At 39.3% G+C, this 25,086-nt stretch overlaps 1 protein-coding gene across 1 annotated transcript in view; it reads right to left on the reverse strand.

Moving 5' to 3' along the window:
* Window positions 1–25,086, reverse strand: part of ERO1A (endoplasmic reticulum oxidoreductase 1 alpha) — a 70,852-nt gene that overhangs the window by 39,002 nt on the left and 6,764 nt on the right. Inside the window, exons 2-4 of the mRNA XM_007948335.2 lie at window positions 10,809–10,928; window positions 9,914–9,997; window positions 1,046–1,084 (exon numbers count right to left, since the gene is read on the reverse strand). Of these exons, the coding sequence (XP_007946526.1) occupies window positions 1,046–1,084; window positions 9,914–9,997; window positions 10,809–10,928 (243 nt within the window). The remainder of the gene's footprint in view (window positions 1–1,045; window positions 1,085–9,913; window positions 9,998–10,808; window positions 10,929–25,086) is intronic.

The raw sequence follows: 25,086 nt of genomic DNA on the forward strand, positions 1-25,086 counted from the left end.
AACCTCAAAGAAAAATGATAAACCTTCACATCAAAAAAGAGGACCAGCATAAATATTCAGCAAATACTAAAACAATAGCAATGAAGGAAGTGATAACACGATTCATAAACAAAACAAGCTCAGCATAGAAAATTATATGGAACAAAGAAATTGACACCATGAAAATGTACATAACAAAAACGACAGCAATAAATTCATAACTGTCAATAATTACATATCTGGTGAGGGACGTATCTCTAAGATTTATAGCGGAAGAGTGGATGACCAAGCTATGGTACATACACATAATGGAATGCTATGCAGCACTAAAGAGTAATGTAGAGTCTGCAAAACACCGCAAAATATGGATGAGCTTGGAGACATTATGCTGAGTGAAATAAGTCAATCACAGAAGGGACAAATATAGTATTAGTTCGTTGTTGTGGAGGGACAAGGAAAGGTTTATATATGGAGGGAAACTTTCTTTGTTGGCTTCCAGGGGTGGGAGGGGAGGAGAAGGAACACTACAAAAAAAAAAAAAAAAAATGCACTGACCCATGTAACTTTATTTTTGTGTATTTCACTGCACATAAATTATATTTCAATAAAGTGCATTAAAAAAAGGAAAGAAGGAAAAAAAAATTTTGAAACCCCTACTGGAATAATGCATCTAAGAAATAATCATTAATAGCTTCTAAAACTTTTAGGTGAAAAGTTAGTAGGGAACTTTATAATGGATGGATCAAGTTGACAACACTTGAACCTAATGACCAATCTTAACATCACAAAAAGAGAGAAGCCAGACAATATGTGCTTCTGATATGACACAACAGTAACTATACAATAACTCCAATAAATATATTTACTTTTTCCTCAAATTTTATTTATCCTTGATACTTTCTATAGTAAAAGGTTAAATAAAAGAAAAAAAAGATTGGAGTCACCAGGTATAAATAAGTCTCAAGTTTTTTTCTGTATAGGGGAACAGAGATTTGGTATAGGGAGATGGGTGTTTCAAGCTTTTCATTAAAATAATAGACAAATTCATAAGTGTAAAAATACATACCTTGTAGCTCGCAGATTTAATCCCATCAGGAACCTCATCCTGAAAAACAAAATAAAATAGTTTTTAATGATGACATTTATTTATCATCTGGAAAATATTTTATTTTTATTAAATAAAATATTTTAATTGTATTAAAATTAATGAAACAAATGATTAAAGTTATTAGAGGATGGTTAGGCAGTTTTTATACCAATTTCTTAAAAGTAAAAATTCAACACCAAATTATTCCATGGATTATTAACAAAGTGTATTTTGTTATTGCACAGAAATATAAATATAGTCACTTACCATTATTACTTTTGATGCTCAAATTGCCCCACATTTAATCACTAAGAGCTAAATACCTATGTCCTTTTGATATCATCTCAGTCTTTACTAGCTCTGGTAGTAAGGTCAGCAGTTCAAACCCACTGCAGAAGGAATATGGGGTGATCTACTTCCATAAAGATTTATAGCCTTGGAAACCCAATGGGGGTTGCTGTGAGTTGGAATCAACGCAATGGCAGTGAGTTCAGGTTGGTTTTTTTTTTGTAGCTTTTTGTTCTTTCTTCTATGACAAGATAAGATAATCGCAGTTCATCTTATTTACCTCAGCCTTGGAATCATTTCTTTTAAGGAGCCCTAGTTCTTTTCAGGGAGCTCTGGTAGCACAGTGGCTAAGACACTTGCCTGCTAACCAGACGGCTGGCGGTTCAAACCCACCAGCCACTCCTCGGAAGGAAGGTTGGGCAATCCTACTTCCGTAGTGATACTGCCTCGGAAACCCAAGGAGGGGTCGCTATGAGTCGGGTTTGACTTGACAGCACATAACAACAACAACAAGTTCTTTTCAGAGGAAAATGGTGCTGATTTTTAATCATGCTTTGTTCCCTTGCTTGCTACAGGGACTAGCAAAAGTAACCCAGATGCACATATATGCCTATCTTCAAAGTGATACTGTGAGTAGAAATGATGATGTATATAATAGGACTCGGTAAATTACAGAGCTCTGGTAGTATAATGGTTAAGGCATTTGGCTGCTAACCAGGTCACATGCTCAAACCCACGGAAGAAATATGATGCATTCTGTAAACATTTACAGCCTTGAAAACCCAAAAAGGGTCGCTATGAGCTGAAATCAATTTGATGGCAGTGAGAGTGGGTTATTTGGAGTTTTATTCCAATATTAAGTATACTGCCGTAATAGATTATGCATGCATTAAAAGAAGGACCCACACAGAGATAATCACTGTGTGTACCCTTCCAGATTTTTGGCCTAGGTCAATCAATGTATATTCTTTTTCTATGGCCAAACATTTAGATGGGTTTCCAATTTTTTCATAAAATAAACCTTGCCAAATTTATAGATTAATTTCAGAAGAACTGACATCTTTACAATACTCAGTACTACCTTAGGTCATCTTTAAACATTGTTCAATCACTTTATTAAGTGAAATTCCTAGTAAAATTGCTGAGTCAGAGAGTAACTTCTATGTGTTTTGTTGGAGTATTTTCATCAAAAATACAAAATATTGAAAAAAAAGCCTGAGTAATCGAAACAGCATGGTATTAGTTTAATGATAGACAAGTAAATGAATGGAAGAGTATTGAAAATACAGAGATAAATCCAAAAATTTATGGTCAACTGATTTTTCAACATTGGTGCCAAGTCTATTTCATGAGAAAGGAACAGTCTCTTTAACAAATAGTGCTGGCAAAACTGGATTTCTACATACAGAAATATGAAACAAGATGCATACCTTATACCACACACAAAAACTAATTCAAAATGGATTAAGAGCCTAATTATTAAATCTAAAACCATAAAGATCTTGGAAGAAAATATAGGAAGGAGCAAAGCTTTGGGAGCTAATTTTTTTCAATGGCAGATTATCAAACACAACAACAAATATATAAGCAACAGGAAAGAAAATAGATAATTGGGACCTTGTAAAAATTACATACTTAAGGTTCATCGGAAGACTGTATTAAAAGAGTAATGAGACAACCTACAGACTGGAAAAAAATTGAGGGGAATAACATAACTGATAAGGCTCTACTCTCTAAAATATATAGAAAATGTCTACAACTTAATAACAAAAACAACAACCCAATCAAAAACTACACAAAAGACATGAATAGACACTTCACTAAAGAGTACATTCACCACCTCCTACTTTGGCAAGTAGCGACTGGGATCTTAAAAGCTTGCAAGCAGCCATCTAGATGCAACGATGGGTCTCTCCTCGTCCAGAGCAAAGAAGAATGAAGAAAACCAAAAATTCATGGAAACAATTAGTCCTAGTGACTGGTACATGTGATCCGCAGCCTATGTGACTATGAGACCAGAAGAACTAGATGGTACCCGGCTACCACTGTCAACCACTTGGAGGGGGACCTATATAGGAGATCCTGGGTAGAGAGGGAGAACAATGTGGAACAAAACTCAAAATCATTTGGGGGGAAAAAAGAGGGGACCAGGTTTGCTGGTCTGATAGAGCCTGGTGGAACCACTGAGACTATGACCCCTAGCTGCCCTTCAGGTCTGGAATTAAACCCACACCTGTGGCTTCCAGCCAAACAAAAGACAGGCACATGAGTTGAACATTTACCTGAGGTAGATGCATTCCTTGAAGAGAACAATCATGGGAGAAAGAAGGGCTGCTTATGCACAGGGAGACAGCTCAGGGGTTAGAAGTGCATGGAGGGATAGACACAGGGAAGAGGTAACTATCGGGAGGAAGTGGAAGGGGAGCTGTTGCATTGGGGTAAACTGTAGTCAATGTTATGAAACAAAGTGTAGGTGAACTGCTGTATGGAAAATGAATTTGCTCTGTAAATTTTCACCCAAATCACAATTAAAAAAAAAAAAAAAAACTTGGCCAGGAGCTGACTGTGGAACAGACCATCAATTGCACATATGCAAGTTCAAGTTGAAACTGAAGACAATTAAAACAAGTCCATTAGAGCCAATATATGACCTTGATTATATCCCTCCTGAATTTAGAGACCATCTAAAGAATAGATTTGATGCACTGAACACCAATGACCAAAAACCAGATGAATTGTGGAATGACATCAAGAAAATCATCCATGAAGAAAGCAAAGGGTCATGGATGTCAGAAGGGACTGTGAAACTTGCCTTTGAACAGAGAGTAGCTAAAGCAAATGGAAGAATTGATGGAATACCCACTGAGATGTTTAAACAAAAGGATGCCATGCAGGAGGCTCTCGCTCATCTATGCCAACAAATTTGGAAAACAGCACCTGGCCAAGTGACTGGAAGAGATTCATGTTTGTATCCCCCATTCCAAAGAAAGGTGATCCCACAGAATGTGGAAATTATCAAACAATATCATTAATATCACACGCAATTAAAACCTTGCTGAAGATAATTCAAAAATGGTATACTGACAGGGAACTTCCAGAAATGCAAGCCAGATTCAGAATATGATGTAGAATGAGGGATATTATTGCTGATGTCAGATGGATCTTGGCTGAAAGCAAAAGATACCAGAAAGATGTTTACCTTGTTTTATTGACTATGCAAAAGCATTTGATTGTGTGAATCATAACAAATTATGGACAATACTGAGAAAAATGGGAATTCCAGAACACTTAATTGTGCTCATGAGGAAGCTGGACATAGACCAGGCTGTGGTTCAAACAGAACAAGGGGATACTGCATGGTTTAAAATCAGGAAGGGAGTGTGTCAGGGTTGTATCCTTTCACCATACTTATTCCATCTGTATGATAAGCAAATAATCTGAGAAGCTGGACTATATGAAGAACGTGTTATCAGGATTGGAGGAAGAGTCATTAACAACCTGCAATATGCAAACATAACTTTGTTTGCTGAAAGTGAAGATTACTTGAAGAACTTACCAATGAAGATTAAAGACTATAGTTTGCAGCATGGATTACATCTCAACATAAAGAAAATGCAAATCCTCACAACTGGAACAATAAGGAGCATCATGATAAATGGGTATAATAGATATATGCATATGTATATGTATCTATGTGACTATATGTACATATATATGAATATATATATAATAAAGCACTTAGGGGGCACAGCTATAACATAACCAAACACCTCATGGAATTGTATTTTAGGTTTGAAGGATTAGGACCTTAGTCAACTGGCATAATATAGTTCATAAAGTTATGTTCTACATCCTCATTTGGTAAGTAGTGTCTGCGGTCTTAAAAGTTTGTGAACAGCCATCTAAGATATAACTGTTAGTCTCTAGTCATCTGGAGCAAAAGAAAAAGAAGAAAACCAAAAGTCTCAAAGAAGAAACTAGTCTACAGGGCAAACAGTCTACACAAACCAAGCCTCACCTACACTGAGACCAGAAGAACTAGACGGTTCTACCTGGCTACACTACTGATCAGTCAAATCAGGGACACAGAAATGTACCCTAATATAATGGGAGAAAAACATGGAACAGAAACTCAAATTCCTACCAAAAAAAAAAAAAAAAAAGAGGTGGAAACTGGAAAAAGTAGGTACCATTTCAAATTTTTTGAAACATTTTGCCTAGTTGCTCTCCAAAAAGATTTACCAGCATGCTCATTTCTAATTCCTAAACCAACATTGTTGCTGTTGTTATGTGCTGTCGAGTCAGATCCGACTCATAGCGATCCCTCCTTGGGTTTCCGAGGTGGTATCACTATGGAAGTAGATTGCCCAACCTTCCTTCCAAGGAGTGGCTGGTGGGTTTGAACCACCAGCCTTCTGGCTGGCAGTCAAGTGCCTTAGGCACTACGCTACCAGAGTCCCTAAACGAACACTAGGTACTGTTATTCCTTCTCATGTTGGCCTAGTAATGGGAAAGAAAGAATCTTGTTTAGATTAATTGTAAAGAGTCTAAATGTCTGTCCTTTCAGCTTACAATGAGATATTCCAGCCTCTGTAGATAGACTACCTGCCTCATTCATATCTTCTCTGGAAGCAGGGATACAAACTAAGGGCTGTGGTTTTTAAAATGCCAAGTATAAGGAAGAGGCTGTCAGTCTTAATTTTTCTATCTCTTACTGAGTTCCAATGTATAATCTGAACCAAGTCAATAAATAAATTAAAATAGAAAATCAAAGAGCTGACACAAGAAAACTGGCCCTGGTTCTTTGTTTAGCCCAAAATGGCATTTTAAAAACTGCAGCATGGTCATCTGAGATAGTGACCTTCCACATATATTGAGAAAAAAATTGTTAATTTTATTAGGTGTGAAAATGGCATTGGGGTTATGAAGTAATATCCCTTTATTTTTTTTTAAATGCATTATCTATCTATAGTATATATTGGGTACGGCATTGGTTGCTAACCAGAAGATCAGCTGTTCAAACCCACCAGCTGTTCTGCAGACCAAGATGAGGCAATCTACTTCTATAAAGATTTAAAGCCTTAGAACCCAATGGGGGTCATTATGAATCAGAATTGACTTGATGGCAGTCAGGCATAGTGTATATAGTATATATAGTATATATACTATAGTATATAGTATATATAGTGAGATGTCAAGATTTCAAACACTAGATATGTTGATGTTGTATGCCAATGAGTGGATTCTGACTCACAGCAACACTACAGGGCAGCACAAAACTGCATCAAGTTTCCTAGGCTATAAATATTTACAGAAACAGATAGCCAAGTCTTATTTCCCACAGAGCAGCTGGGTAGGTTTGAACTACCCACCTTTTGGTTAGTAGTTGAGTGTTTAACAATTGCTCAAGGCTCCTTATGCTAAATATGCGTAAGGAGAGCATTTAGGCTGCAATAAGCATCTCAAAGCACTTAAAATGATTGTTAATCACTTTTCAGTTCTGACATACCACTCTATTTGGGAACTACTAGAACTGAGCCCAGCTTGGCCTAAGAGGAATGTAATGGTTCGTCTCCTCACCACCACTTGGAGTTCTCTGTTTTCTTCCTCTGCTCTCACCCTCTGCTCCTCCGAGCATGCACCTTCAGTGTATCTCTGTTAGTGAGCTGTTACATTTGTAGTGTTTCTCTTCCCTGCTAGACCATAAGCTCCTCAAGGACAGAGCTCATCTTTATTGTCCAGGTCCTGACATACAGTAAACCCTCAAAATGTATTTATTATTGAACCAAATTCCATTCAGTTGCTAATCGATATCCCTTTACCATTCATTTCCCGGTCCCTCTCCACATGATGGTCACCACTCTCCACATTACGGCCAGTTATCTTTCTAAAACTTGGGTCTAATTATGCTATATTGATATATGCATATATTTATAACTAAGATTAATTTAGGTGGATAAACATCATTTAATCATCTTCTAAAGAAAAATTCTTCTCTTCATGGTGAAATCAGTTCAAGAAAAAAATCTTGAGGATTGATGTGAAAGATTTTCTGCTCCAGTCTTGTAGAAAACAGTCTGTTTCTCAGTACAAATTGCTGTCTTTCATATGATTCTTAGCATTTCTGTGTGTTTAAATCAAGTAATAAATAGGTAATTTTCAGTGTTTCTTAAATGATAAAATTGGCTTTCTCTTGGACTTACAATAAAAGAGTCCTCATCAGTCTGTTGTTTTATGTAAACCATCTTTTCATTTTCTGTCCCTTCCAATCCCCTTATCAAAATAGTATCCCCTAGTTCTTTCCTTGATTAATAACAAATGCTATCTCAAAATGAGATTTTACTTTACAATAATTGTAAAACTATTTGTTGTTTCTGATTAATGTCAATAAAAGCCTAGTTAATGCACACATGTGAATTAAATGTCTTTATACGTATCTACGATATTCTTCCACCACTCATCAGTCAGTTTGTCATACACCTTGCTGTGAGGCTGGAAGCTATGCCATCAGTATTTCAAACACCAGCAGGGTCACCTACAGTGGACAGGTTTCAGCGGAGCTTCCAGACTAAGACAGACAAAGAGGAAGGATGTAGTAGTCCACTTCTGAAAACAATGGCCACTGAAAACCTTATGAATAGCAGTGAAACACTGCCTGATACAGTGCCAGAGTATGAGCCCCTCAGGATGGAAAGCACTCAAAATACAACTGAGGAAGAGCTGCCTCCTCAAAGTACAGTCAACCTTAATGACATGCATGGAGTAAAGCTTTCAGAATCTTCATTTGCTGATGTGGCTTGACTCAACATGAGAAGAAACAACTGCAAACATCCATTAAAATCTTCACAACTAGACTAATAACTAACATCATGATAAATGGAGAAAAGATTGAAGTAGTGAAGGATTTCATTTTACTTGGATCCACAATCAATGCCCATGGAAACAGCAGACAAGAAATCAAAAGTCATATTTCACTGGGCAAATCTGCTACAAAAGGTCTCTTTAAAGTGCAAAAGAGCAAAGATATCACTTTGACGATTAAAGTGCTCCTGACCAAAGCCACAGTATTTTCAATAGCCTCGTATGCATGTGAAAGCTGGACAATAAATAAGGAACACTAAGAAGAATTGATGCTTTTGAATTATGGTGTTGGTAAATAATAATGAAAATACCATGGACTGCCAAAAGAATGAACAAATCTGCCTTGGAAGAAGTACAGCCAGAATGCTCCTTAGATGTGAGAATGGCCAGACTTATACTTTGTTGTACTTTGGTCATGTTATCAGAAGGCATATCCCTGGAGAAAGATTTCATGCTTGGCAAAGTAGAGGGTCAGTGAAAAAGAGGAAGACCCTCTACAGATGGATTGAAACAGTGGCTGCAATGATAGCCTCAAACAGCAACAACTGTGAGGATGGCACAGGAGAAGGCAATGTTTCATTCTGTTGTCCATAGACGGTCACTATGAGTCAGAACCAACTTGACAGCATCTAACAACAACAACCGTATCTGTAGCATTTTTAATAACTCTTATAAAATAACTGTTGGTAAATTTAAATTTCCCCAACTAATTTACGGCACCTAACAGCAACAACAATTTTTCCCTACTACTAAAATATAGTGTAGTGCCTAAGGCACTTGACTGCTAATCAGAAGCCTGGCAGTTCAAACCCACCAGCCACTCCTAGGAAGGAAGGTTGAGCAATCTACTTCCGTAGTGATACCGCTTCGGAAACCCAAGGAAGGGTCGCTCTGAGTCGGTCTGACTTGATGGCACATAACAACAACAACAACTAAAATATAATTGCAAAAACATTAGATAAAATGAAATGTTTTAACTGATATCACTTTAAAGATATGCTCATGCTTTAATAGTACTAACATAAGGTGTTTCATAACTGAATCCTTGAATTTTCAAAAAGTTATGCTTCTGAGGTTTAATGTAACTAAAAGCATGCTTCTCATTTATTCTCATGATCAAATACCCTTAAGTAATATTTTACATTTGCTTTAATTCCACATTAGGTCTATGTAAATAGGTCTATGTATCATGTTTAAGTATAGGAAAATAAACTGTTTCATGAAAAGTTTTAAAATTTCTATTTTCAAAAATATACTACTTCAAATTTTAATACTCTAAAAATTCTTAAGTAAAGCCAGGTGTTTTGTCCACTAATCCCCCAAAACAAAAAAATAATATACCTACCAAAAAAGGGACAAATTTGGTTTATATCTTAGATAAATTTCATTTTATCATTCTACAAGCATAACTTTGGGTAAGATGCAAGAAGAAAACAAGGATCAAACCAGAAGAACTAGTAATGTCATAGTAAGTCAAAGGATTATGCTAACCACAATATTTAGATTAAATTATTCTGAAGGCAATATAATTAAAATAGATTTTATATTTGTAAATTTAGAATTTTGTGTATGTAAATATTAAACATTCTATTTAACCTAAAGATTAAAACACTGTTTTTAGTTATAGTGGCCCCTTTTAAAATGTTACAATGGACAATAAAAGATGTAACATTTCTTAAATATCTACATGGTTCTTACAGATTGACAAGGTTTGACAGCACAATCCCTTCTTCCACATTGATTGATATCATTCCAGAAAGGACATGGCCTCTTCAAGTTTACCTGAAAAATAAAAATAGAAAAAAAGTTATAAAAATGAGGATCTCGAGATTACAGCTGGCAGGTATAGAATCATGATTCTGTAATCTAGTCATGTTATTAGCTGCAGTTACTTCAATTCTTCCACTTACCTACTGTCAATTCCAATAATTATATAAACATGTAGCTGGTATAAGTAAGTTGATGGACTTCCTTAAAAAGACACAGACTGCTTCTAAACAGACCCTTAGCAAGTAGCTCATATCATCACCACTCAACTCACATTCTTTTTAAGCAAGTAATATTTAACAGGTAACAAGGCGGACAACTGTGAGTTCAGAATATAAATAAATACTCCATTAATAAGGTTTTCTAAACGCTTTCAGAATAAAATATCACAAGTTCCTTGTTAAAATGATGGGTCAAAACAGAGTCATACTTTACAAAAATTTAACTTACATACAGTCATGCTCTTCAAAAATTTAACTTAATTGTTTTCATTAACTAGATTCAATCTGATGTTTCAGAAAATTATAAACAATTCACTGTTTTGATAACAATATATAGTTTTTCTTCTTAGTTCAATTTAATCAACTAGTTCTAACTCTAGCGAAAATTCAGTCACTGAAATTAAATTAAATTAAACCTGTAACCAATGGGTGTTTACCATTCAGAATCATATGGTTCAATCTTGTGAAATGAATTTTCCACACAAAACCTCTTATCAATTTTATGTAACAGTCACAAATTAGAAGCTTAGTAGTTTTTAAGAAAATGTAATTATCCATTTAGACTTTAAGTATTCTTATACAAAAAAAATAAAAATAAAAAATACCTTATAATATCTAAAGTAGTCACTTTCAAGAAGTTTTTGCAGTCTTGGAAAAAGCTTGTAATTATTAAATCTATCAATGGTTTCCACATCACATGTACAATCATCCAGGTAACCACTAACCTGTTACAAAGAAAATAAAATATTAAATTGAAATTTTCTAAATGAACAGAATTCTTTTTTCCTCACATTGTTATTATGAAATATCCCCCAATTCAACCAGCTCTTATTCCCCCACCCCTTAAAATTCTCTGAGCTAGGGTATGATTAAGGCATCTGACTGCTAACCAGAAGGCTGGCAGTTCAAACTCACCAGGCACTCATCAGAAGGAAGACTAGGCAATTTACATCTGTACAGATACTGCCTCGGAAACCCAAGGAGGGGTCATTATGAGTCGGAAACAACTCAACAGCAGTGACTTTGTTTTTTTTTTTTTGGGGGGGGGGGGGGGGTGGAATCTTTATAGAGGCAGATGGCCAAGTCCTTTCTACTGTGGAGCAGCTGTTAAGTTCAAAGCACTGATCTTTCAGTTAGCAGCCAAGCACTTAAATCACTGTGCCATTAGGGCTCCTCTATCTACCAAATCAAACTATTCGATACACCTATACTAGGATGCAGTGGGAAATCATATTACAATCCAACAACATTATCACTAATATACTTAGATGTTTATTCAGAGCTATGCAAACACCAAACAGAATTCTGGGGTTTTTTTTTCTGTTTTAGATTTTTTTTTTTTTTTTTTGTGATTTGAGTGAAAGTATAGAGCAAATTGGTCTTCCATTCAACAATTCATAAACATTCTGTTTTGTGGCATTGCCGTGTAGTAAATTACATAATGTGTCTTTTCTAGCCATAAGTCTTTGTAAACTCCTTGGTAGAATATGCCATGAACAACTGAGTAGCTCCTGATTGTTAAAGTTATCCACCTGGGGTATTTTTGTTGGAAGCAGCTAGAAGTAATTTCTGAGAAGTTTGTTCTCTCTCTCTCTCAGGTATTTGGAATTCTGATTTGGGGATTGGTTAGTTTGGCCTCTCTGCCAGGTTCAAAAGGAACTCTCCTAGAAGCAGATGGAATCTCTCATTACCAGATGAGGGACATGAGAGACATACATTGCTCTGAGAGAGACACGAGAGACACGCACTGCTGAGAGAGAGACTGTGGGCTGAGAGACGGCAGGCTGAGAGAGACTGAGCATGTTTCTGAACTTCAATTGTAGCCTGTTGCTTCCCTAATAAATTCCATAATCTGCAAGTTCTGTGTGGCCACTGCAGCAAATTATCACACCCAGCAGAGATGGATTGACACAGTGGCTGCAACCATAGGCCCAGGTATAGCAAGGATTGTGGAGCTGGCACAGGACTGGGCAGTGTTTCGTTCTGCTGTATAGGAGGCTACTGTGAGTCGGAGACAACTCAATGGCACCTAACAACAACAACAAAAACAAGCAGAGAGGTGGTGGGGGCTGCAGAAGGAACAGTTGGTGTCAGGTTTGGTAAAAGAGCTGGAGGGAGGTGGCATGTCTGGCCTCCCAGGGATAGGCCTCGGGCTACTGATGTTGATTCTGTCTTCCTCTTGTGGGGTTAGAGGAGGTCAGAAGATGCGGCCTTCTTGCCCCTTTGGCAGACATTTACTGCAATCCAAATAGAGTTTATTAAACATTGCTTTATGTATGTAACAAATACAGCATGATTCAAGAAGAACAACAAGAATTTTTTTTAAGTACAGAATGCTGCAGAAAAGAGATCCGTATCATACTTTAGTGGGAATATTTCCATTGTAAACTATGTTGCATTATGTTTGAGGGAGATCTACTATCAATAAATAAGTATATAAATAATCTACTGGTAAGGGAGCAAATAAACAATATTTAAATACTGAATTTAGATATTTCCCTTTGGACTAAGAAAAATCTTGCACTATTTTTTAATCTCAGACATCACAAAACAGTCCTGGAAATTCTCACCCAAGCAATAAGAACACTTCGGACGATGACAGCAAAATTCAAGGGCCAAGACTTTTTACTTATTAGCCTAGTCTTCCTTTGTTTTGGACAGCTAATTCAGTTTCTAGTCCCTGGGTGACACAATAGGTTAAGTGCTCAACTACTAACTGAGGGGTTCGATGGTTTGAACCCATGAAGAGGTGCCCCAGAGGAAAAGCCTGGCAGTCTGATTTCACAGCCCATGGAGCTGTTCCACTCTGCCCACATGGGTCTCCATGAACTGTAATTGACTCAACTGCAATTGGTTTGGTTTGGTTTTGGTTTAATTAATTTTTTCAGAAATCAGATCTATATATTTTGTCACTGTAATAACTATTTACATTTCTAGGCACATCTGCCCATGTTTCCTTCTAAAAATTCTCTGAGTATACAATAATCTTAGAGTTCTAATCTTGGATACCAATAACACAGAAGTGTTTTTATCCTAGGCAATTTGATTTTTCACACCTCTTTATTTTTAGCCTTACAAAAGAACTTCTAAGGCCATAAAATAGTTACTGTTTTTCCCTTTTACACAAATTAAAGGGACAGATACCAATGGAGACAGTCAATCAAAGAGAAAAAAAAAAAGTGGGTGGGAAAATTTGAAGCAGTTCATTTTTTTCCCTGAAGAATTCATCTTTAAGGTAAAAAATTTATCTTTAAAACTCAGCTTAGGTGTCCCCTCTCTCAGAAAGCTGTTCCCCAGGTGCCACCCACCACCTGCTGGGTAAACTACCCCTCTTGTCCCATGACACTTCACATACCACTATGTAAGACTTAACCACTGTACTGAATGTATCTATTTCTCTCCCGCCCACTAGACTACAAAATCCTTGAGTGCAAATCGTATCTGTTCATCTTTGTTTCCCCAGTACCTAGCACTATACTTCTAGAAAGCACACAGATGTTCAACGAATGCTGCCCACTGTTACTCAGCATTACTGGAGACCAGCACCACACTATCTAATTGCACCTGGGTACAGTGTTACATATGGTGGTGCTTAGTGCCACAAGGATAAGTGGCAAAAATGCATTCATATAGCAAGTTAGGGAAGCAAGCTTTAAATAACCCTTTGCACCCAACATTCTTCCTACCTCTTTGACTGCTAACCAGAAGGGTAGCAGTTCAAACCCACCAGCCACTCACGCCTTGGAAGGAAGGTTGGGCAATCTACTTCTGTAGTGATACCATCTCAGAAACGCAAGGAGGGTCACTATGAATCGGATCCAACTTGACGGCAGTGAGTTTGGTTTTTTTGGTGTATTCTAATTACAAAGGTATAAGAAACCCCAATCTAAAAAGGAATCCAAATGTCTCCACAGTAGGGGTAGTTTATCACTAAGAAAATTCAAAGAAAGACAAAGGTGGGACAATGTTAGATCTAAAATTTTTCGGCCCCTTACCTTAGATAGGAGGTACTCCCAAACACCACTAGAGAGAGCGGGGCAGCTAAGGAGGCAGAATAGAAGTGGCAGGTGTTTCAACAGAGTGCAGCAAAGGAGAGATAGCTAGTTAGAAATCCAAGCCAAGTGACAGTTCAAATAAGCCCACCAACATCAGTAGAGCCTGATCCCCAGAAGGAAGTCTGGCAGGTGTGATGCCAGGCCCAATTCTAGAAACTAGAAAACCAGGTACATTACCAGAATAGAACCTCAGGAAAAGACTACAGTAGAAATCTAGTTAATAGACTAGGAAGATTTTTGGAAACAAAGCAAAGTCCTATTATCTGAATTAAAACCAAAAGGCAGGCACTGACTTGCAATGAGGATGACTTGATACTTAAAGTGTCCTATAGAAATAGAATTCTGGCCCTACCATAGGAATCTACATGTTTAAAAAATGTAGACTTCCCTCCCCCAAAATGATTCAATACATGCTAAAATTTGAAACCTACTTCTAGGTTTCAGGCAACAATTAAGTTTTGATAGGGCCAGGCTAATAGGTGGAGATTAAAAGACCTTGTTTAAAGGATGGCAGACATAAGAACCAAGCTAGGCTCGATACATAACATAACTCAATTTAAACCAATTTAAAATCGTGGTTCCTTAAGAGTTGAAAAGCTTTGAAGGAAGGCCTTATATTCAACCTCTCAAGTTATACAGAAATCTCCTCCAAATACTCCTTCAAATAAAAGGAAGTGTCTCAGTTCTCTAGTGCTGCTATAACAGAAATACCACAAATGGATGGCTTTAACAAACAGAAATTCATTCTCTTTCAGTTTAGGAAGCTAGAAGTCCTAGTTCAGAGTGCCAGCTCTAGGGGGAGACTTTCTCTCTCTGGATTCTGGGTGGAAGCCCCTTGACCTTGGGCTTCAGCTCTGCCTCCCAGGGCCACTGGAGCAAGCTGGAGGTGTCTCCTGATTCATGCAGCTGCTGGCTTCTTAGGCTGATGAATCCAAGATCACCAGACAAATGGCAAATTGTTGGCTCACAGATTGCAAAGGCAATAATCCCAAAACCGACAGGCAACATGGCAGGTTTAAGTCCAGGAACTGGAGATGATGATGGGCCAAATGCAGGATCCAAAATACGCAAAAAGCTAGAGACCTTTCCCAAAGCTTTTCCATATATACTGGACATAGATCACACCCCAAAGGCAATGCTCCCTCAGCTAATTAGCTGCTCACAGCTTTCTACCATGTAAGTGATTATTGTTGTTATTGTTATATGCCATCAAGTCAGACCCGACTCATAGCGACAACTCCTTGGGTTTCTACTATGGAAGTAGATTGCCCCATCTTCCCTTCGAGGAGTGGCTGGTGGGTTAGAACCGCCAGCCTTCTGGTTAGCTGTCAAGTGCCTTAGGCACTACACTACCAGAGCTCCTTGTAAGTGATTATAGCACATCTAATCTCATCATGGAGAATAACTATATCCAGCTACCAGGTCACTCAAAATAACAGCCAAGCCAAGCTGACACACAACCTTAACTAGCACAGGCAGTATATGACAGCAGTTAGGCATGTAAGCTTTAGAGTCAGATCTTCTTTGGTATGAATCCCACCTCAACCACTTACTAGTTATAGACCTTACCCAAGTCATTTAACCTCTCTAAGGTCTCCTACCTGAATTCAAATTAGAAATAATAATAGTTCCTATAGCGAAGAGTTGATATCAGGACAAAATGATACAGAATAAAAACCCAATAAATGTTAATCATCAACCTACCACTGTTTAAATGCTTCTGGTGATAAAGATCTTACTGGTCCCCAAAGTAGAATGAATAAGGGAGAAAAAAGGCCAAATATGCAGTTTAAATTTTTCCAAAAGTTTTACATCTGTAGCCCACAAAGAACCAGATAACTGAAAGTTAATTGTGGAGAGAGACTCGATTGCTTTTCTCCATTGACTCTTATTTGTCTGAGCCAATGTAAAAAACATATGGTAGCAACATTTGGCCTCCTCTTCTAACTTCACAAGAAGGGAGGAGAATCACTATTAGCATCAACAGCCCAAAGCTGATTCCTATTAAGCCGACTCGACGGCATACAACAACAACAACAACAACATTAAGCCGAGGTCAAACACACCTCCACCCTCCAATCTTTTTACCAATTCTGACACCAGCTGTCCCTCTCATGGCACTCTACTTCTCTGCTCGGTTCACTGCGTTAGCCACACAGAAGTCACAAATACTACTAATTATTATGGGGTTTACCAGGGTAGTTAAAGGCTCCAATTCAAGATCAGGCATGACTCAGGATACAGTTCTTTGGTCCAGGTAGCTTCTTGGCCATGCCCTCAGCCTCTTGATCCTGCTCCAGCAAATGTTACAAAGTTCTTTAGTTTCATCAATAAGTGCCCAGAGGTATCCTCCTCTGCCATTAAGCCTTGGCTTGAAGGTGCTCAGCTCTCTTGCTCCTTGGGGGTCAGTAAGCCTAGCTGTCAAGTCCCCAGAGGCACCCACTCCACCAGCAAGCCTCCTGTCCAAAGACCTCGACTTTCTCCCTCAGTGGACCAGGAAACCCACTAAGCCGTCTCCTGCCAACTTCCTAGTGCTACTGCTGCTGCTGCTGCCATTTCTCTGCCTTTGCTTCTTTCTGTCTCTGGTGTTACAACTCTTTATCTCCTGGGGCTAGGAAGTTCTCAGGGCAGAGCTCCTGGATGCAAAGGACATGCGCTGCTCCCATCTCTTCTTCTTGGTGGTAGTGAGGTACCCCTTCACTACCTTCAAGCCTAGTGGGATGGCAAAACTGACCAATTCCTTCATTAGAGTTACATACACCTTATTAGAGTTATATACACCTTATTATATTCCGTAGTGATACTGCCTCAGAAACCCAAGGAGGGGTCGCTATGAGTCGGGTTTGACTCGACGGCACATAACAACAACAACAACAACACCTTATTTATATGGTCCCACCCCCACAAAAGAAAACCAAAATCCTTACAGCTGGACCAATAAGCAACTTCATGATAAACACAGAAAATACTGAAGCTGTCAAGACCTTCATTTTACTTGCATCCACAATCAGTGCTCATAGAAGCAGCAGTCAAGAAATCAAATGGCATACTTAACTAGGCAAATCTGCTGAAGACCTCTTCAAAGTATTCAAAAGCAAAGCTATCACTTTGAGGACTGAGGTATCCCTGACTCGAACCATGGTATTTTCTGTCACCTTATATGCATGTGAAAGCTGGACAATGAATAAGGAAAATCGAAGAATTGATGCCTTTCAATTATGTGTTGGTAAAGAATATTGAATGTACCATGCACTGCCAGAAGAAGTAACAGATCTGTCTTGGAAGAAGTATAGCCAGAATGTTCCTTAATAACCAACGATGGCAAGACTTTGTCTCACATACTTTGGACATGTGTACAGAAGGGAACCAGTCACTGGACAAGGATATCATGCTTGGTACGGGGTGAGAAAAAAAGAAAATGACTCACAACAAGATGGATTGACATAGTGGCTGCAACAATGGGCTCAAATACAGCAACTACTGCAAGCATGGTGGAGCACCTGTGTTTCGATTTGTTGTATGTAGGGTTGCTATTAGTCAGAACTCACTTGACAGCACTAACAACAATAACAACAACAAGCCCTCAAGGGTTCCACATATTTTATTTGCATTAGCAGCAACCTATGCAATCCCCTTGATGGGCCACAAGTACCTTATTTGCATAGTCTCACTGCAGTGTAGTAAATTACATAGTGTGGCTTTTCTAGCCATAGTCTTTATAAACTCTGTGGTGGAATTTGCCATGAGCAACTGAGTAGCTCCTGATTGTTAAAGTTATCCACCTGGGGTATTTCTGTTGAGAGCGGCAGCAAGCAATCTTCTTGGAAGTTCGCTCTCTCTCAGGTGTATAGAATTCTGATGTTGGGATTGGTTAATTTGGTCACTCTGCCAGGCTCAAAAGGAGACCTTATAGAGGCAGAAGGAATCTCTCACTGCCAGCTGGGAAACACGAGAGACATGTGTTTCTGAGAGACTGAGAGACACATGTTGCTGGGAGAGAGACACTGAGAGACATGCACTGCTGGAAGACTGAAAGAGACTGTCGGCTGAGAGGCGGCAGGCTGAGAGAGACTAAGCATGTTCCTGAATTTGAACTGTAGCCTGGTGCTTCCCTAATAAACCCCATAACCTGTGAGTTCTGTGCAGCCACTGCAGTGAATTATCAAACCCAGCAGAGAGGTGGTGGGTGCTGCAGAAGGAACAGCTGGTGTCAGGGCTGTAGGGAGGCAGCATGTCTGGCCTTGCAAGAATAGGCCTTGGGCTATTGATGATGATTCTGTCTTCCTCTTGTGGGATTAGAGGAGGTCAGAAGATGTGGCCTCCTTGCCCCCTTGGCAGTTGGTGTCAGAAATGGGATTTGTTGCAGTGGCTCCAAACTCATAGAAGCATGGGACTTTGTTAAAGAAAGAAGGAAGGGGTCTGGGAAGTGAAACTTTGGATTCTTAGATGGTTACTTTGGTTGGTGTTACCTATTAAAGGAGATTATTGATCCAGAATCTAGGGTTTTGGGTTACAGCCAGTCAAAGGCCCAAGGCCATATACATATAATGGGAAGGTTATCAAGGTGAAGAGATGAAACTGCAATGTCTTAAAAAGGATTATATTTTGGATTATATATTTATCTGAATGTACTATGGATACTGCATGTTCTCTTACCTAGTTGTACGTTAGAAATGATTATGGGGTATGGTCAATGGAGAGCATGTAAGTCTGCCTTCAGCTGAAACTTTATTGGATTTGTTAAAAGGGGAAATAAAATTTGTTCAGAAGAAACACAGGCTTTTGTTTCAAACCCTGTGAGTAGATTATAAGGGTTTAGGTAGAAAACCTGAGCCCCACTCAGAACCTGAGTGAGAACATTTGCATTTGAAAAGACCCAACCAGAAGAATTGAGAGAATAGATCTGCATTTGAAGACAGAACCTACAAAGGGGGGGGGGGGGGGGATGACAGTTTAGCTTTTCGATTTTCCAGCAAGCAATTAGGCTTTGGGTGCATCAAGGCAGGAAAGTCATGGTCCACAAGAGAAACCCCTTCCAGGACTGAAAGTTAAAGGAAGCCAGCGAGTACTAGGTTTGTATGCTGCTCGCTTGTGACCACCTGGGTCCACTTGAGTGGAAATGGGGGAAGTGCAGCACAGAAGAAACAGGCTGAGTTTGGTACTCTTTGACCTAGGCCCAGAGGCTAGGGATGAGAGGAAGGGCTGGCTGGTCTGAAGTCCAATGAATTGCGAGCCTATGGGCACTGACATAGTCCCTGAGGACTGAGGATGTGAGAGAAGGTGCTGGCTGGTTTGAAGTGAAGGGAAGAATGTGACTCCCAAACTTGGCAGCTGGTACCCATGACCTAGCTGGGATGGCTAGGGCTGAGCAAATCGGAATCCAACCAAATGAAGAGAAAGATGTTTGACACTGAGCTGGTGTTAAGTTGCTGCAATTTGATGGCTTTCCCTGGGCTGGACTTTGTTTATGGATGCAGATGCCCAAAGTTTCCAAGCAGAACAGAAGATTCTTCAATGAGAAAGGAACATGCTTGTTTCCTCAGAGTACTGGTTTGATAGGGATGGGCAAATTAGAAATTGTCTATCTAAAAATGGGGGAAGATAAAGGCATGAAGTGGCTGGCTTACACGATTTCATGGGTGTGGTTATTCTTAAGCTGATGGTGAAGGGGATGTTAATTTTTGAAGTATAAAAGGGATAATGGCTAGAAAAGCCAGGGGAAGACCTATAGTGTAGTAAATTACATAGTGTGCCTTTTCTAGCCATAGTCTTTATAAACTCTGTGGTGGAATTTGCCATGAGCAACTGAGTAGCTCCTGATTGTTAAAGTTATCCACCTGGGGTATTCTGTTGGGAGCAGCACAAAGCAATCTTCTGGGATGTTTGCTCGCTCTCTCAGGTATATAGAATTCTGATGTTGGGATTGGTTAGTTTGGTCACTCTGCCAGACTGAAAAGGAGTCCTCCTAGAGGCAGAAGGAATCTGTCACTGCTAACTGGGAGATGCAAGAGACACACGCTGCTGAGAGAGAAACTGAGAGGTACACACTGCTGGGAGAGAGACACCAAGAGATATGCACTGCTGGGAGAGAGACTGAAAGAGACTATCGGCTGAGAGACTGTGGGGTGAGAGAGACTGAGCATGTTCCTGAACTTGAATTGTAGCTTGGTGCTTCCCTAATAAACCCCATAATCTGTGAGCTCTCCATGGCCACTGCAGTGAATTATCAAACCCAGCAGAGAGGTGGTGGGTGCTGCAGGAGGAATGGTTGTTGTCAGGGCTGGAGGGAGGTGGCATGTCCGGCCTCGCAGGGATAGGCCTTGGGCTACTGATGGTGATTCTGTCTTCCTTTTGTGGGGTTAGAGGAGGTCAGAAGATGTGGCCTCCTTGCCCCCTTGGCACCCACCCAATCACTGTGTGGGAGTCACAAAGACTATGGCTAGAAGGGCCACATTAAGTAACTCATTGCACCACAACTAAATACAAAAGGGAAGAAGAAATAAAATAGCAATGACCTGCATGTTCACTAGTTTCTTGTCAGAGATTATTATGGCCTGAATTGTGTCCTCAAAAAGATATGCTGAAGTAGTAATCCTCAGTACTTGTGAATGTGACTTATTTGGAAATAGCATCTTTGCAGATGTGATCAAGTTAAGATGAAGTCACTATGGGAGGCCCTAACACAATATGACTAGTATCCTTATTAAAAAGGGAGAAGACATACAGAGACACACAGGAGGACATCATGTGATGACAGAGGCAGAGGCTGGATTAATGAGTCTACAAACCAAGGAATGTCAAGGATTGCCAGCACCTCCAGAACTAAGAGAAAGATATGGCACAGTTTCTCCCGTAGGATCTTCAGAGAGTGCACTGCCCTGCTGACACCTTGATTTCAGAGTTGTGGTGTTGGTGAAGAATACTGAAAGTACCATGGACTGCCAGAAGAATGAACAAATCTGTCTTGGAAGAAGTGCAGTTGGAATGGACCTTGGAAGCAAGAATGGCCAGACTTCATCTCACCTACTGTGGTCAGGTTTCAGAAGGGACCTTTCCCTGGATAAGAATATTATGCTTGATAAAGTAGAAGGTCAATGAAAAAGGGAAGGCCTGCAACGAGATACACTGGCACATTGGCTACAACCACGGGCTCAGGTATCGCAGGGATTGTGAGGCTGACCCAGGACCGGGCAGTGTTTCGTTCAGTTGTACATAGGGTCACTATGACTTAGAGCCAATTTGACAGAACCTAACAACAACTACCTCTAGAAATGTGAGAAAATTAAGTTACGTTGTTTTAATCTATCCAGTTAGTGGTCATTTTTCATGGCAGGCTATTAATACAGGTACTAATACCTACTAATCTAAGTATCCTTTAATTTTCAATGAAAGAAAAAAAATTACCTTTTCTAAATAATCTTATATACTAACAACTTCTAGTCCTATTGTAAGCTATCTTTTTTTTTTCTTTTAACTCAAAGCAGTATAAAAGTAAATTCCTCATACCTGTTTTGTATGAAATGTCTTTTTAAAGTCCTCAAAGTCTAAACTTAGCAAAGAAATTTAGGAGTTGTCTTAGATATCTAATGCCGGTATAAGAGAAATACCACATATGGGTGACTTTAACAAACAAATTTATTTTCTCACAGGTTAGGGAGCTAGAAGTTCGACTTCATGGTGCCAATTCTTGGGGAAGGCTTTCTCTCTCTGTCACTATGGAGAATGGTTCTTGTCCCTTTTGAGGTTCTGCTCCTGGGTAATCTTCATGTGTCTTGGCATCTCTCTCCCCCATCTCTGCTTGCTTGCTTGCTTGTCCTAATGTACTCTTATTTTGTCTTGCAAGAGATTCATTCAAAATACACACTATACTAAGCCTGCCTTGTTAATATAACAAAGATAACCCATTCCTCAATGGGATTATAATCACAGTCATAGAGGTTAGGTTTTATAAAACATATTTTTGGGGGACACAATTCAATCCATAAAAGGTTTATTTAATTTTTTTTTATTATTATACTTTGTGACTATAAGGAGCTCTGGTGGCACTATGGTAAGGCATTCAGCTGCTAACCAAAAGGTTGCTGGTTTGAACCCACCAGCTGCTCCATTGAAGAAAGATGAGGCAGTATGCTTCCCTAAATATTTACAGCCTTGGAAGCCCTATGGGAGTCGCTGTGAGTCAGAGTCAACTCAAGGGCAGTAAGTTTTTTTGTGTATGACTGTAAAAAAGAACATCGAAATTATCATTTGTTGACAGAGTACACTGAGACAACTCTATTAATGGCAGCATGGGAACACCAATCAAAGACTCTATAATACAGGAAGCACCATTCAAAGAACATGGAATGCTAAGGGTTATTTCTGCTTTAAAATTCTGGCCTTATTAGAACTTTAACTAGTTGTCAAATCACCCAAAGTATGGTAACCAATACAAAGGTATTTCTTCTAGTCACTTTGTTCAGAAAAGCTTGGACTATACTAGGCATTCAGAGGCAACAGTCTCCAGTGCACAGGTCTCCGGTATAACCTGTTTCAAAGATCCCTCCAACTAAGTTTTAATCCTGGGCTTTTTTCCACCCATGATGCAATAATGATGTCTCTCCCATGACCAAGCCACTTCAGTTAACAAATGAAAAACATTTTTTAAATTGACCTAGACAAGGCATTTGACAGGTAAATCTGACACAATACACATATGTAGAGTGTATCTACCATGTACTCCATGAATCAGGAGTAGCCATTTTGGGTTATCTTTCATCTTTGAAAGAGAATATTCAATTAAAGAAATATTTCATTATTATTTTTACTGTGTTAACTTTCATTGAGACCTCTGGTAGCATAGTGCCTAGGACATTTGACTGCTAACCAGAAGGCTGGCGGTTCAAACCCACCAGCCACTCTTCAGAAGGAAGATGGAGCAATCTACTTCTGTAGTGATACTGCCTCAGAAACCCAAGGAAGGGTTACTATGAGTCAAATCCGACTTGACAACAGTGAGTTTTGTATGTAAACCGTATGCTAAGGGTTATTTTGTTCCACTGTGCACTGGGTCATTGGTTTTGGTTTGGTTTAACTTTCATTAGCCTGACAGCCAGCCACTATACTCAAATAAATGGTTCTGATTGTACAGTTAAGCATTAGCCACACTAAGTACATAATTCTAATTAATTTAAATGAAAAACATGTCCACATTGCCTCCCTATCTGGGCTTCAACATGTCTTCTGAGGTTATTTCTTTAAAACATATTCTGGGATTTCATGAATGTGACTAAAGTTGTTACACTTATTCTTATGGATCATAATGGTCAGATCTGCAGTCAATCATGGGAATGGAACAGGACCAGACAGTGTTTTGTCCACTATGCACTGGGTCACCATCAGATGGGCCAACTCAATGGCAGCTAACCACAACAATAAGTAGCTCTGAGAGTCTTTCACTTAGTTTAAGTCTAATCTTATTACAACAAATATTACAAATACTCTTTTCCTTTAAAGAAAGGGTTGGTCCTGATTATGAGGGTGGTTACACAAATATATGCATGTGTTAAACTTCATAGATTTGTATGCCAAAAAGAAAAATAGAAGTCAATACTACTGTGTGGAAATCTTTAAAAAATTATATGAATTTTTTAAAAAAGCAGAGGATTGTACATGAAGAAGATTTACAAGTCCCAGAAAATTAGTCACTTAGCCAATAACATTGAAGCACTAATATCAAAAGAATTTACAACATACAGTGAAATTGGTTTTGGTAGGATTTGATGTCAAACAGAAGTATCCAACTAACAGGCATACATAATAACTGACTATGGTGTAGTAAATTACCTGGTATGGCCTTTTCTAGCCATAAGTCTTTGTAAACTCCACGGTGGAATTTGCCATAAGCAACTGAGGCGCTCCTGATTGTTAAGGTTATCCACCTGGGGTATTTCTGTTGCTGCTCTTGGCACAAAGCAATGTTCTGGGAAATTTGCCCTCTCTCAGGTGCTTAGAATTCTAATGTTATGATTGGTTAGTTTAGCCACTCTGCCAGGCTCAAAAGGAGCCCTACTAGAGTCAGAAGAAGTCTCTCTGACTGCTGGCTGAGAAAGACGCTCCTGAGAGACACAGAGAGACACACACTGCTGAGAGAGAGACACGCACTGCTGGGACAGAGGCTGAGAGAGACTATTGGCTGAGAGACAGCGGGCTGAGAGAGACCGGACATTGTTCCTGAACTTGAATTGTAGCCTGGTGCTTCCCTAATAAACCCCACAATCTGTGAGCTCTGTGTGGCCACGGCAGTAAATTATCGAACCCAGCAGAAAGGTGGTGGGTGCTGCGGGAGGAATGGTTGGTGTCAGGGTTCATGAAAGGGCTGGAGGGAGGCAGCATGTTTGGCCTCACAGGAATAGGCTTTGGGCTGCTGATGGTGATTCTGTCTTCCTCTTATGAAATTAGAGGAGGTCAGAAGATATGGCCTCCCTGCCCCTTTGGCACTGAATAAATTTGAAAAATCATTTGGAGCTGTTAATCCATCTGAAATATCAATTCAGAAAAAAAATATGCAAATAGCTTGCTGTTGTTGTTGTTGTTAGGTGCCGTCAAGTCGTTTCCGACTCATAGTAACCCCATGCACAGCAGAACAAAACACTGCCCAATCCCACATCAGCTCCATGATCCCTGCCATACTTGAGCTCATCATCACAGCCACCGTGTCAATCCATCTCGTTGAAGGCCTCCCCCTCTTTCATTGACCCTCCACTTTACCAAGCATGACATCCTTCTCCAGGGAATGGTCCCTTCTGACAACATGACGAAAATAGGTGAGACGAAGTCTGGCCATTCT

The sequence above is a fragment of the Orycteropus afer genome, unplaced genomic scaffold, assembly GCF_000298275.1.
Source record: "Orycteropus afer afer isolate SDZICR_OR568_19922 unplaced genomic scaffold, OryAfe1.0 scaffold00214, whole genome shotgun sequence".
Classification (NCBI taxonomy): Eukaryota; Metazoa; Chordata; class Mammalia; order Tubulidentata; family Orycteropodidae; genus Orycteropus; species Orycteropus afer.